The sequence below is a fragment of the Homarus americanus genome, unplaced genomic scaffold (genome assembly GCF_018991925.1).
Source record: "Homarus americanus isolate GMGI-L3 unplaced genomic scaffold, GMGI_Hamer_2.0 scaffold24922, whole genome shotgun sequence".
Lineage (NCBI taxonomy): Eukaryota > Metazoa > Arthropoda > Malacostraca > Decapoda > Nephropidae > Homarus > Homarus americanus.
The window spans coordinates 601,062-620,554 of record NW_024722610.1 but is presented as its reverse complement, the minus strand read 5'-3'; the positions used below and the strand labels follow the sequence as shown (position 1 = coordinate 620,554).

Here is a 19,493-nt window from a genome sequence, read left to right as displayed (position 1 = left end):
TTGCCAGTAAGAGACTAAGGGTGGGGTTGCTGGATCTTTGGCTGACAGTACATTATATATATATATATATATATATATATATATATATATATATATATATATATATATATATATATATATATATATATATATATATATATATATATATATATATATATATATATATATATATATGGGCTATACAGTATGTTTATATACTATATGAGGTACAGTACATATAAATTTATGTATGTAACTGAATATATGCGTAATTCACATAATATGGTTGTATACTGTACATAAAAAACATAAAAATGGTAGACACCTCTTTCTCTTCTAAACACTACAGGCTATACAATGCCCTAAAATTATTACAATAAGCCCCATACGTTCAAAAAGAAATTAAAAAAAAAGATTATTGTGATTTTTTGGTATGTTTTTAGCTGTTTGCATTTTTTCCCAAATTTTTAGATGTAAAGGGAAGAGAAAGATACCATTGGAAAGCTCATAAAATTCTGCTTCTATAACTATGATACATTTCATAGATTCGTGAAAAAATGTATGAGATATGGAGTCGGGAACACCCCCCTTCCCCCCTTTTTTTTTACTTTATTTAGAGAGAGAATGTAGTTTTTTCTTATGTTCATTTATTTTATGGCTTATGTTAAAGCCAAAACAATAACAAAGCCAGTGATAAATTATGGAAAAAAAAATTCTTGTGTGATAAATTTATCATTGAATGAAGATGCTCAGATTGCACCTAGTTACTTATTGCATGCGTGAGAGGGTTAATATTAAACGCCCCATTGCTACTCAAACCTAACCTAACCCAATGCCCAGTTACTTATTGTGTTTTTATTCAATAGGTTAAATAAGCTGAGAAGGGGTTAATCTTCAGCTAATCCCATTTGTATTATTATGGCTTTCTATTTTTTTAATTTTATTTATTTTCACTTTCTCATCCATTTGGTGTCTGCCCAGTGATTCACCAATGCCCCTTACCTGGTCGCGATTTTTGGATTAACCCCTTATGTACGGGGTCACCTCTGTGCTGAGTAAAGTCGTATGCCATTAGCCAGGTCAAATATGAAAAGTGGTGGCCCTGTATTGAAGGGGTTAATTTAAGGTGTTGTAAGGAGATCAGGTTCTTCGTATATTTCTAAGGTGTCTTAGCTAATGTACTGTACTGTATAGCAGTTCAGTCAGTGTACAGTATTTACACAAGCCTGAGATTGTGAGATAAATTGCATCATCAGAAAAGTTGTTTGTTTATGAATTCTGGTTAGGCTGTTGTAATACTGTACAGGTATCCCTCGCGATACAAACGTTCAAGATACGATAATTTGCTGATATGAATTTCCTAAATCACCACCTATTTTTAATGTTATGAAAGTTTACCATGCTTTTACAAATTTGAGTTCCAGCTAGATTTCAATTTGCTCACCCACAGAAATGAGCTTGGGCATACATATCCCCCTGGCTGAGGTGTGAGTTATGTTATGGTTATTTTTCAACTTGTAATTTCGGTTAGACAAACTTAACTGTCTCCATTTTTTATTTATTTTTTATTCAGTTACATGTGCACACAATCCTACATAAGTAATGTGCAAAACGGCTATCATAAGTCAAAAACATAAAGGGAATAAACATTCTTTGTGTGTGAGAGCAGGGGGGGGTGAGCGCTGCTAAGCGTCAGCAAAGGCAGCGACCCCAGCCAGGCTGCATTACTTTAGTGAGACTTGAGACCACGCATGACACAGCCAGCGTCTATGCAAATGAAGGTTGTGTTATAATTTCATTTAGGTTTTCTTTAAAAGTTTTACCTGCATATTTTCATCTAGATTGTATTTTATTAACGTTTTTAATGTGTTGGGTAGTAAATTATGGTAGTTTTGTATTATTCATTTATCATTTGGTAGATTTTATTGTTGTTCATGAACCAATTTCATGTTTTTGGATTATAATACGTACAGTATTGGGGTTTTCTTGTTATCAGAGAACTGAACCCTATTTTTCCCATGAGTTCTTTTATTTGCTATATGAAAATTGCCTTAAGGAATTGTATTTCAGGAACCTAACCTTTTCATATACCGAGGTATACCTGTAATATATTTTTTAAAAATTCCAGAATCCTTTTGTAATTCTTGTATTTGTCATGTGGTGATATCCTTGTATATTTACAGTATTATCTGAATACCCCGGAAAAGACTTTGCCTTCATTGGTCAAGAGTTGGCTGCCAGGTGGAAAGTTGTGGATGCTGACACCAAAATTTATTATAATGAAATGGCAAAGGCAGAGACTGAGAAATACCAGGAGCAAATCCAGTGAGTGCTTCTGTCATATCATTATCATCTTTATCATCATCATCATCACTTTTGGGGTAATTTTCTATTCTTGCATTGGTTATCCATGTTACATGATAGCATAGTGTCCCAGTTACCATCAGGCAAAAGTATAAGAATTTTTATGGCTGGATGCCCTTCCTATCACCAAGCCAATTTTGCAGAATGGGTGGGCACTGGGCTTTATATGTAGGACTTCCAAGTGCTCTCTTGGCTATGTTCTCATTTTAACTTATTCTATTTTATTGTTGAATGCTTCATACATACCAGATTATATTCTAACTCTTGTGTACCGGGTGGCATTAGTTGTTTGCTATATTACGACTATTTTTCAACTTGTCATTTTGGGTAGATATGAGGCGTCCTGCATCATAAGGTGCATTCAGACCATCTGGGCGAAACCTGTTTTTTGTTGGAAAGCACTATTTTCGGCCTAGCTCTATACAATGGTAGTTGATAAGATCTCCTTAATACACTGTACAGTACATAAGGTTGAAAGCCCTTTGAAAATAGGGTAGATCATTGATTTATGGCATACAGGAAATTATGGGCTTGGCTTTCGTGTTGTCAGGTGTTCTCATCCCATCAGTGAGTGGGTAAGAGGAGCGGGTGGCCAATCACAGCAGTCAGCCTACAGCTTTCTCCCCCATCTCAGCCAACGACAGTGAGCGTCTGCTATCTACGTCACGGCCCCTCCAGCCGATGAGGCGGAATCCCTCTCCCTCTCCCTCAGTTCTCCTTTGTTGTGTCGGGATCTACACTCTGATATCGATTAAAGTAAAAAACTATAAGCAGCTGGGAGTTTTGGTGCTTCAAGTCAACATTGCAACAACACAGTACATTACTTCATGATGCTAGTACAGTCCTTTAGCTTCAAAATGCCTCAAAAATTGATGCTGTATCTCAAAAAACAACGAAGTTATGCATGTTTGAAGTTGGAAAAACTTTAAGCGCCGTTTTCTCAGTTTCAAATTTTGGAACGAATAACCCATACTATGCGGGGTTCCTCATATACTGTATGTATTTTTTATTTCTTTTTCTTTTTTACTGTTACATGCACACACAACCTTACTTATCTTACTTACAGAATATGCAAAAAAAAAAATATATATATATCATAAGGTGAAAACATAAAAGGGAATAAACACTCTTCGTGTGTTAAGAGTTCACGCTAAACGGGAAGGGGGCGGGGGACCCCAGCTGTTCCTGTGGTTAGTGAAATTATTGACAAATTTTGTCATTCAGCAGCCAAATGGGAATAGAGTATTTTTATTTATTTTTTTAATATGATTTGTATTTATTTATTCCTCACATTCACTGGTATACAGTATCTTATTCCTCATATGAGTTTGTAACTGAAGGGAATTCATTTTCAGAGATGGTAACACTGTTCATAGCTTCAGCTGTTGTGGTGGTGTTAACTCTTAAGCCCCGGGTTAGGGTGCTGTTGGCAGTTAACCCCCCACCCCGCAGAGTTAAATCGAGAAAACAATCAATTTTTCCAAAAATAATAATACAAAGAATGGCGGGAAAATAGGCGGACGTTCTGGAATGTCACCCGAGGCCTAAGGGTTAATCTGGTGTCTTGCTACAAATTATGTCTAGGATTATACCTAATATTTCTCACAAACTAGGGTTGAATTATACAAGAAATGCTGTAGGTAAAACACAAGATTTTTTTACCGAAAAATCAGGGGTCGAACTATACATGAGAGCTGTTTATACATGAGTACAGGACTATATATGGTACTTGTTGTCATAAATTTTGCTCGTCACTCTGTTTAATTTACTATTTAAATTTATTAATGGAGGCTCACCTCCTCGCCCCTCTCCAACAAAAAATACGGTTCTCCTACAGACTGTTAGATACTTAGCTGAATTCACAGGATGGGTTTATGAATCCTTTATGAGGTTCTACTGAGGCTCAGCCAGTGTTGAATTGTATCTATCTTGACTTTTCTCTTATGGTAACATAATTTCAGCTAGACTGAGTTGACTTTTCTAGTACATCTTGTAATGATGGTGGGGTAAACAGCTCTGCCTTCTGTCTTGAGCAAACGGCTCTCTGCCAAAATTTACGTCATTATGTGACACGTCACTCATTATGTTTATTCTTTACTTTGACAGCCTCATTGTTGTTTCATAAATTTAATGTTACAATACAATTTAATATAATATTAGTTTATTTATATAAACTAATTCACTGGGATTAAAGGGATTTAGTAGAACATGTGGTCTCGTCCCAACTCTGTGAAATCATCCGATGGCCAACACCGTTATTATATTTTTATGCAAGTGAATAATGGATAAAATCAATTACACATAAATGCCAAGGTAATATTTAGAAATTACAATACCGTACAGTAATCTTAGGTGGAAATATACAAAATAATTTCCACACTTGTATAATTATCATTGACTTGAATATAGTGAACAGATATGGTGCCACCGCAGATTTAGTTGCAGACAGTAGCCGCAGCCATTATCCAAAATGGCCACCAACAATTACTGATATTATACTTAATTGCCCTCCTGGGTGTGACTGTATGTTGGTAGTGGAGTTTAATTCACTGCAAAATAACTAAAACTACTAAGTGAATTATTTTATTATATTCATATAGAAATAATCGAGTAATTAGTCTAATTAAAGTTAAACAGTATGTTCGAGTCATCTGCCCCACGTCGCCCCACTTTTTGTGGAGAGTGCTCACACAGTGGCCATGATCCGGCACTCCATTGATGTCATAAAGAATGCTGTTGAGCACCTGAACCCTGGACAGGCACCAGTAGTCACCCTCGATCAGCCCTTGTATGTCTTGGCCAAGCAAATTCAATGAACATGACCGGAGTGTTATGGTGAAGACAAACAGTTGATTATGTTTGGGGGCTGCACATCAAGATGGCAGCTCTGAAGATGCTGGGGGACTGGCTAGAAGGCAGTGGCTGGGTGGAGGCACTAGTTCAAGCCGAGATTGCGACACTAGGATTGGCTGTTTCCTTTCTGCGAGCAGCCCACGTCACCTGCAGAAAGAGGGCTCGCCAAATTACTGCTGCGGCACTGTATATTCTACAGAAACGTCATGATCGCTTCTGCTTGTGAGAAGTTGACCATACTGATTATCTGCCCAAGTTCAATGCCTGGTGCAAGAAGAGAGAAGAAAACACCCCTGTTCCAGTACTGGGTAACAGTGCTAAAACTGAGCTGTTGGTACTGGTGTATGTGCGTTCTCTGGGCCAATCCTCGTTCACCATGTACCTTGATGCACTGACGGGACTGGCCCCATGGTTCCATGACCTAGACCGCGCTAACTATGCAAGGTGGGTCTCTGTTCACCTAAGGGATATGGCATAATTTGAAAAAAAGCACCCTGGTGTTTGACAGGCATGTTGCTGATCACTGAAATGTACAGCGAGAGCAAAACGTGGACAAGGAGTCCGCAAATGTGTGGTGGATTCAGCTACCATACCAGGAAACTGGCAGAACTTCCTCAGGGTGGACAGCAGCAAGATGGAGCTGTTCAAGTTCCTGTCAGACGCCCTCCTCACGTGGTTTGACAAAGAAGACAAGCAGCTTGTCATCACTGATGGACAGGCAGTCCTTAGCAAGCCAGTGCCCCCTTAACTGGCATCGATCGTCCCATGCAATTACGAAGAAGCAGACAGTCGCATGTTGCTGCATGCATCCTTTGCAGCCCAGCATGACCACCATAAGATACTGATCCAGACTGTGGACACAGATGTCGTGGTTTTGGCTGTCTCAGTGGTCCAAGGGATGCGTGAAGAAGATGAACTGTGGTTGGCATTTGGCACTGGCAAAAGTTTCCGCTATCTCGCAGCCCACAAAATGGCAGCATGTCTGGGACCAGAGAAGGCACGGGCATCGCCTATGTTCCATGCCCTGATATGGTGTGACACTGTGTTCATTTTTTCTGGTCATGGTAAAAAGACTGCCTGGGCAATATGGGCTGTCTACCCGGATCTGACAGAGGCACTGCTGAGGCTTTCTGCTGCATCAAAAGTCATACCAGAGGATGTCATGCACATCATGGAGAGGTTCATTATCCTCCTGTATGACAGAACCAGCTCATGCATGGACATCAACAAGACGAGAAGGAAGCTATTCGCCAAAAAGAATAATGTGCAGCTGATCCCACCAACAAAGGCAGCCTTAGAGGAGCATGTCAAAAGGGCAGCTTACCAGTGGGGTCATGTCTGGGGCCAAACCCTGGTACCATCACCACAGCTGCCTCCGCCAACCAGCTGGGGCTGAACGAAGAATGCAGAAGGCTTGTCCACACAGTTTTGGACGACATTACCGGAGGTTGCCCACACCTGTTATGAGCTAGTCTCGTGCAGATGCAAGAAGGGATGTGTGAAGGGCTGCAACTGCAAAAAGGCTGCACTTGAATGCACAGTACGGTGTGTGTGTGTGTGTGAAGGACTGTGCCCCCATCATTGACTTCCTAGATTGATGAATACTGCTCCACAACTCGCTGTACTTGCAGATTCACAGGCTGTATTCACCAATGACATAATAAAACCATGTTTAATTTTGGTTTATCTCCTTTGTCCTTGTCTTTTACACCTTAGAATGTCAACTGCACCTATTTTAGTCCCACAATATGTCTTGAAGTGACTTTTTCTGGATGCCGCGATAGTTTTCTGACCGCCATTTTGGAAAATGCCTGCCACGGCTATCGGGGGCAAAATATGAAGTGGCACCTTTTCCAGATTTGTTCATTATCTAAAAGTCAAGAAGTGTGCCAAATTTGGTACATTTATCACAAAATGCACAATAGATTTGCTATGCTGCCCCACTATTAAGACTATACAGGTAATTTCTTTCATATTTCCAGGAGGATTCGGGAAAGTAAAGGACTAAACACCTCTTTGAATTCACCTTCAAATGTAAGAAGTATGACAAAGGGATCATTAGACAGGTAAGATCTTAGTAATAGTCACTGGAAAATTCATTATTCTTTTCTGTGCTACAAAATTCAACTGATCTCGAGAAAGTCGTTACAAACTATGCTGAAGTGATTGGAAAAATCTGTTTCACTAATCTGGTTTGAAAGTGGAAGAAGTTGGACACATAATGAAGGCAGTATATATATATATGTATATTTAATTTTTCATTGGTATTATTTTAGGTACCTTGCTCCCTTGACTCCCCAGATGACCAAGACTAATGGTAAGAGTGTCCTGAAGAGGCAGCTGGAGTCAAGAAGGCCGTGGAAGGACCGCAGTAAGGAAATTATTGTTACACTGGAGGAGGTGAAGAAGATTATTGTTGGGCAGAAAGACAACGATTCACATTCAGACAGCACCATGAGATTACTTGGTCGACTGGCTGATTCTGGTGGTTGGCTGTGTGTACAAGATGGGAGTATCATGGCCCTCAACACATACAGACTGCACGAGACTGTTCTTCTAGACGGCCTTCAAAATACTTTTCGTCTTCCTGTGAAAGACCTTAAAGACTCATTACCATTTAATGCTTGGTAAGGTGGTTGGTGGTGTGTAATCAATACTAAATTGAGGGAAAAATAGTGTCAAATAATTTAATAGCAAAATTTTATGCAGTGATATTGAATAATCTTACTTTGTTTCACATCTGAAGCATGCAGTGTAATGTGAGAGAGAGAGAGGGATGAAAAGGAAGCATGGGTTTTTAAATTTGTTTTTCAATTTATTTTAATTGAGGATACTAAAACAAGTGTATCTAGATCTTTATCTTATGTTCATGGGTACACTGTTTGTATAGGAAGAAATTATAGTTAAGTACCAAGTTCCTGACAAATTATGTGATGTTAGCAGTTGTCCAGCTGTCATTAGAGTGGACCAGTGAAATAGTTTAGGGTTATGTGGCTCAGTTAGCATATGGGCAGTGGTGGGCACAGCTAAACGAAAAGTTAGCTTCGCTAACCGCTAATCCGCTAACTAAAAAGTTAACTTCGCTTACGCTAAACCGCTAAACAACTAAAAAAAATTAGCGGAAGCTAACGCTAACCGCTAACTTTTATTATATGAATTTAGCTTCTTTATTTTTTTGGGCTCTAAAACCCTTAAAAACAGACCTAGAGAGCTGAAATTTTCATATGTTGTCTTGTAGCTTAGACATAGAGCTTTCCAAAAAGGTACAGCATGCCAAGATCAGATGATGATCAAGGTGTACACAAATAATTAAATGACCAAATGAAATTAAACATTAGTTTACATTCAAGTTTCAACATACACTTTATAATCTTTATTTACTGTACGAAAAGACAGAAAGTATTAAACGAATCCCAAAACTATAGTACTGTATAGCATAGGTAGCAAATAGCATCATGCTAAGATCAGATGATGATCAACTTATCAAGGTGTACACTGTACACAATTTCACAAATAATTAATTTGCATTCTCATACAGCCTATCGGCCTTATTCATTATTCATGTAAATGTGCAATACCAACCACATACACATTATATCAGTGCATTTTTATATAACTTATTGTTGGTCTTACTCATTGTACCAGTGCATTTTTATATAACTTATTGTTGGTCTTAGTCATGTTAATAAACAGAAAACTCTAAACTTTAATGAAAAGTAAGTTTTTAGAAAATTTTGTTTGGCGCACACCTTGGATGACATCCTGGTTATGAACTTAGCATAACCAAATATGTTGAAAAAAAAAACCTAATTAAATTAACAAATAAATGAGAAATAAAATTACTGTATACATTAGTTTACAATTACATTCTATGATTCTTTCAACATACATTGACAGTCTTTATTTATTGTAAAAAAAAAGTATTAAACTTTAATAATCGAAAATTCCATTCACTCCGGCTGCAGTGGCTGGGCCTTCTCCATCGCCTCGACGTGATGCTGGTTGCCCTTCATAAACATCAGCCTCTCAAAGTTGCCATCTGACAGGGTGGCTCTCTTGGCCCTCAAGATATGTTTGCACGTACTAACACGCAGTCAGCCAAGCGTGCCTGACTGGCTGTTGGAGAAACGCGTCGCGGCGTCACACGCTTAGAACAGACAGGAACAAACATGTACATAAATTTTGTTAGCGGACTTAAAGTTAGAGGAACTAAATTTAGCGGAAGCTAATTGGTCTGCTAATGGTTCCCAAAGTTAGCAAAAACGCTAATCCGCTAACGAGAAAGTTAGCTTCACTAATTAGCGGTTAGCGGAACCGTCCCCACCACTGCATATGGGAGACAAGCAGATGAGACAAAATTCTGGCAAGAAAAATGTTCTTCAGAGTAGATAAAATGTAAAAGTGGGTGGAAGGTGTGTTACTGTGAAGGAAGGAAGTAAGTGGTTGGTAGAGTGGAAGCTGGGGTCCTGGGCTGCTGTGTTTACCAGGAGAGAATTCCAAAAATTTAGATACCAGTGGAGAGTTGAGCAGTTGTCTCTGATGATGGTGAATGATAGGGTATGTGTGTCACTGAGAGATACATGAGACACCATTTTTATTTAGAATTTTCTCTTAATAAATATAGATTGAAAGATGTATTACAGAGTTACTTATCATTACTGGTCCTGTAGTTTTGATTTTTTTTATCCACAGCACACTCGGAGAAAAGAACTGGAATGTACTTCTAAAACTCCGGCGAGAACAGGTACCCAACCACAATTTTTACACAGTCGTTGATAACAGACTTACGTTCAGTGGCTTCAACATAGCTCTCTATCCAGGTGAGTTGTAGGTTTAAGGTTATTATTGGTGTTCTATGCTTTATATTTATAGTACTCTACAGTTATACCTCGTATAGTGCTGCCTCTTACAACGCTGTTTTGTTATAGTGCTCTTTGTCTTGGGCGTATTTTTTTTTTACATAAATTTTTACATACTGTACTTAGTTTATAAGTAAGAATAGAATAAAAAATATTATTCATAAGTTCTGTGCAGGTTGACACTACACCAACCGGCGCCTGCCTATGTCAGTTTCAAATTCCTTTTGCCTTTTGTGTCGTAACTCTCTTGTGTTCAGCACTTTTTTTCTCTCCTGATTTCATGATTTATGTAAAAACCTGGAATTGAAAGTGCTGGTGGTATGACCAACCAGTCAAGGAAAAGCATCTTGTATGAGGAATACAGTAGAATATCATTTTACCGTGCTTGGGGCGTGGTTCACTTGCACAGTTAAGCCATAAACATGGTTGGAGTCCCTGCAGGAGAAAAAAAATTATATAACGGGCGTCTAACAAAACTCTATGCAAGGGTTGTCTATTACCAACACTATCGTTCTATTCCTGCTTGTTTAGTGGCTAACTATAATACCTTTCAAGCATACAGTCGGCCCTTAACATACGCGGGGGTTACGTAACAGAGATACCCGTGGATGTTAAAAATCCACGTATATGTGCTGCCCCCCCTCCCCCCAAAAAAAACCTGGCCCCCCATGTCCTTATTTACCGTATATACCTGTGTGTAGTTCGAGTTTTTAAGACCAAATTATATGGCAAAAAATTGGGGGTCGTCCTCTAAAAGGGTAATAGTTTCGTTAGGTTGAAAAATATTAACCAGTAACTACCAGTAAACAATGGAAACGATGCACCAACGCACCACCAGCTGTGAGTGTTGGTACAGTTGCCAGGGCAGATCTCTTGCGTCATCATAGCAAGCCCAAAGTAGCCAAATCCATGGTATGGTAGCACAGGACGATGTAAAACATAATGTATTCATTTATTAAAGTGTATTTATAGATACTGTACATAAATTTTTGTTCATTACATTTGAAACATCAATCTTTGTTAATTAAATTTGAAACAAAAGAAAACTACGATACCGTATTTTCATTAAAATATTACATCACAAGTATATTTTACCTTAACTGTGACTGAGTGAATATACGTATTCTCAGAAATAAATATGGAAATATAATATTTTTGCTGGAATGACGTACATATTACTGTGGAAAGTGGGATAAAATCATGACGAAAACAATGACTTTCGCTTTCTTCCGTTATTCAAAAGATTTTACCGTAATCGCTTTTCGAATGGTTTTCAGTTAAAAAACTGTTGTACTCGTACTGTATTACAATAATATTCTATCCTATCATTAGCCTTATAATCCCACAACTGAAAATCATTCGAAAAGCTATTACGGCAACATCTTTTGAACGAAAGAAAGAGAGTCATTGCTTTCGTCACAATTTTATCCCACTTTCCACTGTAATACGTACATCATTTCAGCAAAAATATTACATTTCCATGTTCTCGGAAATAAATGGTAGTTTTGTTGAAACGTAATGTACAGTATTTAATATTAAAATGCAAAAATAGCTATAAAAACAATTAATACACCCGTAATGTACTGGCTGGCATCTCCACTCGTCCCTGCTCCCGCGTCCAAGGTCACCACTCCTCCCAACTCGCTCCCTCCTCCGCCTCCTCCCCCTCCTCACCGTCACTACTGCCAACAACAAACACAAATGTTTTGTGAATAACTGCACCTCCACTTCCTATGTACAGTACTGAACTGTACTGTGCTGTGCATTTTTACAAACAATAAACATGGCAAGAAAAGCTATTAAAAAAAAGAGATAAAAATTTCACTTCACTGTACCGTACCTATCCTCGGCAACAGGACGGGGGTCATCGGGCTCATCGTCACTGAATTTCATAACGGGTGGTGAAGTGGGGGCGACGGTGGATTCAGCTGCTTCCTCACTGCCGCCAGTGATTGATGGTGTTAAATCTCTCCTTCGGTGATCAAAGAACATGGTGATGAGGAGTTGTCGTCTCTTTCTTTCATTTCTTCCATGATGTTTTTGTATGGAGCAAAAACGTCATCCATCCCTCACATGAATTTCAGGGCACGCACCATGGAGGGGTCCATACTATAGGACAGGTTTTTCAGTGCCTCAATATTCCTGGTCATCTCCCCCAACTTCTCCAACATTATTTCTTGGTGCTCTTCCTCTTCCTTATCCTCTTTCCCTTTTGCTTCCTCTTCCTCTTCCTTGCCTTAGTCTACTAACTCCTGTAGATCCTCCTCGGTCAGCTCAGTGTCATGCTCTTCAATTAGCTCCCTAATCTCGTCCTCTGCCATGTCCTGGAAGCCTTCAGCAGCCACTTTCCTTGACAGTGCCAGGGTCTTTCTGAATATTTTCATTAAAATCCATCAAAATCATTTTCCTTGTCATCGTCTTAAGCACCAAACAGCTCCTCCCAGTCTTCTCCTTGAACAGGGCTAGAGGGTACGTGTTTTTCGAATCGTTTTCAATTAAAAAAATGTTACAGCACATGTATATTTTACCTAAACTGTGCCTGAATGAATATATTCTCAGAAATAAATAGTAGTTTTGCTGAAACGTGATGTATTTCTATGTAAAATAGGATAAAATACATGACGAAAACAAAAGACTTTACCTAACCTAATCTCGTTTTTTTAGTAGTTTTCGGTTAAAATACTCTTATATTAGTGATATTCTATTCATACTGTGCTTGATATAATACATTCACAGAAATGTAATATTTTTGCAACTACAATGCTGATGTCAACACAAGCGTGGTTACAGTGAGACTGACTTGAGTGAGGGAGAGCTATGCGTGTGTGTGTGTGTGAGGTTGCGGGAGCAGGCGGTGTCCCGTGTTCGGTGCCGCGCGCGAGTTGAATGGCGCGCGATTTGAATGTACTTCAATTACTTCAATGTACAGAATATTCCTCCGGCGGGGCAATCCGTGTATGCTAAACCCGCGTATGTTAAGGGCCGACTGTATAACTCAATAAATGTGTGTTTGTCAGGGGTGCTGAGTGGTGGTGTTAATGTCTTGGCTGGCTAAGTTGATGAGCTCTGTGGCTGGGTAACATGTGGCCAATTACCCTGCTTACAAATATTTATGGCGTTTGACACACTTGGAATTTTTTTATTTATAATAAATTCAAGCATACTGTTTTCATGCTTGTATGTTTTAAAATACCAAAATTGAGTAGCTGCATAAAGTGCCATAAATACTTATGTACATCAGTAAGCAAAGTTAATTTTTCCAATCACAGTCTGTGCGGCTGGCCAGCTACCTGCTGCAAAGTTGGCTTTTTTTTTTTTTTTTTTTTTAGTGTATCTACCAAACAACTAAATGAAATAGCACAAATATTACAGGTAATTTGGCAAGCCAAACTTTATTAATCCTCTGTAAATACTGTACGAATGTTATGGTACAGGTATATATATTTTAAAAATTTTCCTTTCCTGGAGCATAACTTCGTGTTTAGGACCTCATACACACTAATACAGTACCTCGACATTTATGAGGAATAGATTTTTGGGACACCCGCGAAGGTAAAATTTTGCGAATAACTGACTTTAATGCCCTGTCTTTAATATTATAGTGTACCAAAAATTAGAGACCAAAAATAAATGAAATAGAAAAAACTTTATTTAAGCCCTCTAAATACTACACTGGTATGTACTATGGTGAACAAAAGTCCCTTCCCTCAGCCCTCCCCCTCTTCCCCCCCCCTCTGGCCCCATCCCCCTTTGGTCCCCATCCCCCATCATTCGCACTACACAGTGTGCCATTTGTTGGACGATTACAGCACTTCCCTCAGTTGCTTGTTAGTGTATTGACGAAACATTATATATGTAGTAGTGCAAAACACCAAGTTAACCACTTGTATATGGGATCCCCTCTGTGCTGAATAAAATTGTCTGACAACCCCTGCCCCCCCCCTCAAAAAAAAATATATATATATAAAAATTACCGGTAACCACTTGTGTAGAAAATCATCTGACATGAGTCCAATAAAATATTAAAAGTGGCATCCCCATAGTGGAGGGCTTAGGTCTCTGAAAGGTCAAGTTTAAGCAGAAGGCTTAAACTATGAATGATTACCAGTCAACTTAAGACGGTGTTTGAGTGCAGAATTTTATAGACAATGCAGTACTTACAGTGAGGTATCATTTTACATGGGTCTCGCATGCGATGTTATTGCTTACACGATTGGTTGAAATGTGACCATAGTTATAGCTTATGTGGAAAGTTATGGTTAGCATGGGTAAGGTTATAGAGTTAATTTAGTGAGCTTTTGCTTATTTTGCCCCAAAATTAGCGATTTGAGTCATTTTAGTTATTGAACATTGTAAGTGTGTACTACCTCGAATTGGTTGTAAGTCGAAAATGCTTAAATAATACATAGAAAATCTAATATGGGTGTCTCTTTTTCTTCTGAGCACCACAGAACTCTCACTTTTAAGCTTGCCAGCCATTTTAAAGTGAATTACAAACAAAAATTTTGTCAGTACACAGCGCAATCACTAACGGTGGGACAAAAAAATATGTAATTTGACAAAATTTTGGTACGACTGAGACGGTCGTATGTTCGGGTGGTCGTAGGTCGAATATGTCGTAAGTCGAGGAGTACCTGTATATATTAACTTTTTTATTATTAAAATACTGTATATACTTATTGTCTTTAATGGGGATACTGTACAGTGGCCTAATCAGATTTGATATAGGCCTAACTAGAACTAATAAGTACAAGAAATGATACTTTATATGTAAACATTCTGGAGGTGGAGGGGGCGACTGGCTGTTGCCACGTGTACCAATTACTGTAAATAACATTCTCAGATGTAGAAAAAAATGACCAGTAAAACAAGGAAGGTAATACAGTTATGGAAAGAATTGATTATTCTCTTCAACCACTTCACTTTGGGGGATGTCATTTTTAATATTTTATTTGGTTAACACCAGACAATTTTATTTAGCACACAGGGGAACTGATGCACTAGGGGTTAATTTGGAAAAGATTGACAATGTGAACTTTACATGATAAGAGATGAAAACAGTATTAGTGTCAAACTTTCAACTAACTTTCACAGTCCTCCATTTCTCTATTCTGAAAAGTTAAATACGTTTGTTTATAATAATTCGTGTCCTATTATATTGCAGGTTCCAGTAACAACAACCAGATATCTCACGGGGAGATTATTGGGATGACTGATGCAATTGGTTTTTATGGTATCAATGATCTCAAAGAACTATTGGCCGTATTGGCCACACATCCTTCTTCCACCATCAAACAAACACGTCCGTTGAAATTCCAATATTGGATAAAGGTAAGAATCAGCAGTTTGCCCAGAATGTTTAGTGACTGGTCTATCTGTCTCATAACCTTTTTCACTTCCTAATTTAGTGTGATGAAGAAGAGTAGGAAAGATTGGTTCAACATAAGTGTAAAAGTGACAGACGACACACACTTGGTCATATCCTTAACCTGATTGTTTTCCTACGATACTTGGTGGATGAACCATTGGTTTGAATGCCAGTTATGGGTATATTTAAAGCATCTGTGATTTTTAGTGTTCAGCACAGCATGTATAGTTGCCTCACAAGTTCCTTTATCCCATGTAGGTAGTAGGTAGCTACCAAACAGGGAGGTACTACCGCCTGGGAAGATATTGGAAGCATAATGTGTTGTCTAATGGTAGACCCTGCTACCATATGGCATCACGAAAATTGTGACCAAGTCCCAGGTTGCTGATCTGTCTTTCTGCCACATTTATACACAATTGCAGGGTCTCTCTCACTATTGACAACACAACAAATATAACCATACTCATTCTTGATCTGTTCTATTCATTCTATTCTATTCTCCTATGTCAGTTGATATTAATATTGAAGCGGGGCCTTCTCGGATGGGTCCCACTGGTCGGGAAGGTTGTGGACCCCAGGGCCGACCTGATCATCATCAAACTACTGGGGCCTCCACTGACGCCACCGCGATTGCTGGGGGATCAGTTTTTTTCACACTTCATTTTTCCAACATTTGTTGCCTGAGATCCAATTTTCCTTCTGTGGAGCACCATCTATTAACCTCTTCCCTCGACCTCTTACTACTTTCTGAACTTGAACTGACCAAAGCAGCTTCACCCAAACCTTTTCAAGTCTTCAACTACAACCTTTATACCTCTTTCCGTTCTAAGAGAGTTGTATGCGCGTACTGCAACATACGTACACCTAAAGCTCAACTCTCTGATCTTGAATCTTCTGTTTATGATGTCATCTGGCTCAAAATATCTCTACCAACTATGACTATTTTTCTTTGTTTCCTTTACTGTTCTCCCAACTCTACTAACTATTTGGAACTCTTTGACTATCTCACTTCTTGCCATGAGTCGTCGTTATTCACACACCCCAACACTGATATCCTCTACCTAGGGGATTTCAATGTGGCTTGGCTCTGCAAGGATGACCCAGGTGGAGCTGAGGCACTCTATTTTTCCTTACTTAATGATTTGGAACAAATTATCAAACACCTACACACATTCCTGATTGACACGATCAACTTGCTAACATTCTTGATCTTTGTTTTACCTCTAACCCCTCACACTATTCATACTCAATTTCTGCCCCCCATTAGGGTCTTCTGATCACAATCTTATTTCTATTAAATCAAACTGGGCACGACCACCTCCTCCGCCCCCCTCTAAACGTCGACTATGGCTATATCGGAGTGCAAACTGGCAATCCTTGCGAGAATTCTTCACCGACTTTCCTTGGGATGAATGGTGCTTTTCCACTCGGGATGCCTCAGTGTGTGCTGACAGCATTGTTGGGATTATACAGGGTGGTATGAGTGCATTTATCTCATCTTATACCAAAATTTTCACTTAACAATTATGGTTTAATCTCTCCTGCTCTCTTGCATGCAGGGAGAGAGATAGGGCATATCAAGCTATGAAACTATCTCCTCCTATTACCCACTCTTCTTTCATTCTTCTAGGAATCGTTGTAAAGCTATTCTTCGTAGGGCCAAGTGGAATTTTATAAAAAGAAAGATCGCTGTCCTGACTAATTCTTCCTCTAGTAAATCCTTCTGTTCCTGGACCAAAAACATCTGTAATAACTTCTGCACTCCTTCTTTACCTTCTCTCTTTTGACCTGATAACTCTATAGCCAATTCTCCCCCTGAAAAAGTCAATCTCTTTGGCACCTTATTCTCCTCTAACTCCACTGTAGACAATTCCAACTCTACCCCTGCTCCTCCTACTGAACCTATGCACTTTCCTATAATCTCCACTCATAGTGTTGCTGGTGTGTTATCCAGGTTGGATGTGAGTAAGGTGCATGGACCGGACGGAATACCCCTCGTGTTCTGAGGGAGTATGCTGAAACTCTGGCCCCTGTGCTTGCTCGCCTCTTTCGCCTTTGACTTAAAACCCAAACTTTACCTTCTTGGAAGCATGCCTTGGTTCGGCCCATCCCAAAGAAGGGTGACCATTCTAATCCCTCTAACTATCGCCCCATTGCCCTAACTTCATCCCTCTCTAAGATTTTCGAAACTATCTTGAACTTCCATTTTCTCCTTCACCTTGAACGCCATTCTCTTTTGTCTGATCACCAGTATGGCTTTCGCCAGGCGAGATCCCCTGGTGATCTGCTCTTCTACTGTGCCCATCTTTGGTCATCCTCTCTGGGGGATTATGGGGAAACTTACGTTGTGGCCCTCGACATCTCCAAAGCATTTGACAGGGTATGGCACGAGTCTTTGCTTTCTAAACTTCCCTCATCAATGATTTACTTCACTCTGCAACTAATTCTATCCTTTCTTACACTGATGATTCTACTCTTCACTCGTGACACATGACTTGCCCGCGGTGCCCACCGTTTCTCTGTGGATGTCGATCACACTAGAATAACCTGTTGTAGTGCATCCTTCTTTCCTCACACAGCCAAACTGTGGAATGCTCTGCCCTCTTCTGTGTTTCCGTACTCATACAATCTGTCTCACTTTAAAAAGCTGGTTTTCCGGCATCTTCCCGGTGTAGATTAATATAACCTTTTCCTTTTCGATTTTTAATTTCTTTCTATTCTTATTTTTTCGCCCCCTAGGCATCGTTGTGGGTTGGTGACCTGTGTCCAGGTAGGTTTATCCCCGGAAAAGAAAATGAATAAAAAATGAAAATGTGGTGATGTTTGAGATGCAAAAACATATGATTCCTGGGGGTTTCAATACTATATGAACCATTGTGTGATAATCATGAATTACACAAATTTCCTCATATAGTATACGTTTTATTTGTAAAAGCCTTATTCTTCCTTATAAAAATAAGAATGCGGTAAAGGAACTCTTTGAGGCAACTGTACCTTTCTGACTGCCATGAGTTGTCCCACCATTAGTACTGTGTTATTCTGAATAATAAATCTCTCCTAAGTAGTGGTAGTTTCTGTAAATAGACAAGACATGAAAAGATTATTTCTAGTACAGTGCATGTTTATTCTTGACAGGGAGAAGCAGTCAGAATGATTCGTTCAAGTCCAAGCATAATAAGAAGTGAAGATGTACTTGAAAAGCTGGAAAAGTGGTACAGCATCCAACAACATCTGGTAGGCAATGATGGTATTACAGAGGAACAGCAGAAATGCATCCATGGCAAACCTATCTTGACACCAGTGTACTCGTTAAATGACCTTCCCCAGTCTCAGTCTCAGGTGCTTGATGAATCTCAGACTTGATTCAGATTTGCCCTCTGAGGGGGCTAGTTTATTGGGCCCACCATTGCATCCTGTTTATTGGACACCCCCTTGCATCCTGGTCAAGGCAAAATGCAAAAGTATTTACAGCGGTCAACAGGGAAGCATGCGGAGTTCATGCTTGCCTTCTTGACTCATACCGTTTAGGACACGAGTGCCTGAAGGTTACATATAGTGACAGGATGAGTGTGTGAAGCCATTTCATATCTATAAGACTGTGGTTGATAGACTTGTAAGTCTAATATTAATTGAAATCACTTCTAGTTGAAACTTAATGATGTTTGCCCACATGTTGGTAGCTCTGTATTCATGAGGGTACCATAGGTTGATTTGTAGCAACACCACCTGTCGTACTCTTAATAGATATGTTTGTAATGCCATAAATAGCTTCACCTTCGTTAATCAGTACCATCACGTAATATCTTATCACTCATGGTATCGATAAGCATATCATATGGCATCCTAAATATGTGTAAGGTATGAATACCAGAATATAGGAAATGAAAATGTGATATGATAGTCTCTTTTATTTTGTCAGTATTTGGTGTAAGCACCACCTGTTGCTATGACAGCATTAAACTGCAAGGCATGGATGACACCAGCTCCAATGTTGGGTCTCATCCTTCACGGCCTTGTAGATGCTCCCATGCCTTTAACCCTTTGGATGCGACATGCGGGTAAACCCGCCC

At 39.2% G+C, this 19,493-nt stretch overlaps 1 protein-coding gene across 2 annotated transcripts in view; it reads left to right on the top strand.

Moving 5' to 3' along the window:
- The window catches only part of LOC121862858 (PMS1 protein homolog 1-like), a 35,316-nt gene extending 15,861 nt beyond the window's left edge, over positions 1-19,455 (top strand). For both annotated transcript variants that reach the window (XM_042361196.1, XM_042361195.1), the window contains exons 11-16: positions 2,163-2,304; positions 7,179-7,262; positions 7,473-7,823; positions 9,889-10,016; positions 15,220-15,386; positions 18,559-19,455. In XM_042361196.1, the coding sequence (XP_042217130.1) occupies positions 2,163-2,304; positions 7,179-7,262; positions 7,473-7,823; positions 9,889-10,016; positions 15,220-15,386; positions 18,559-18,786 (1,100 nt within the window). In that variant the 3' untranslated portion in view covers positions 18,787-19,455. The remainder of the gene's footprint in view (positions 1-2,162; positions 2,305-7,178; positions 7,263-7,472; positions 7,824-9,888; positions 10,017-15,219; positions 15,387-18,558) is intronic.
- Positions 19,456-19,493: the final 38 nt, after the last annotated feature.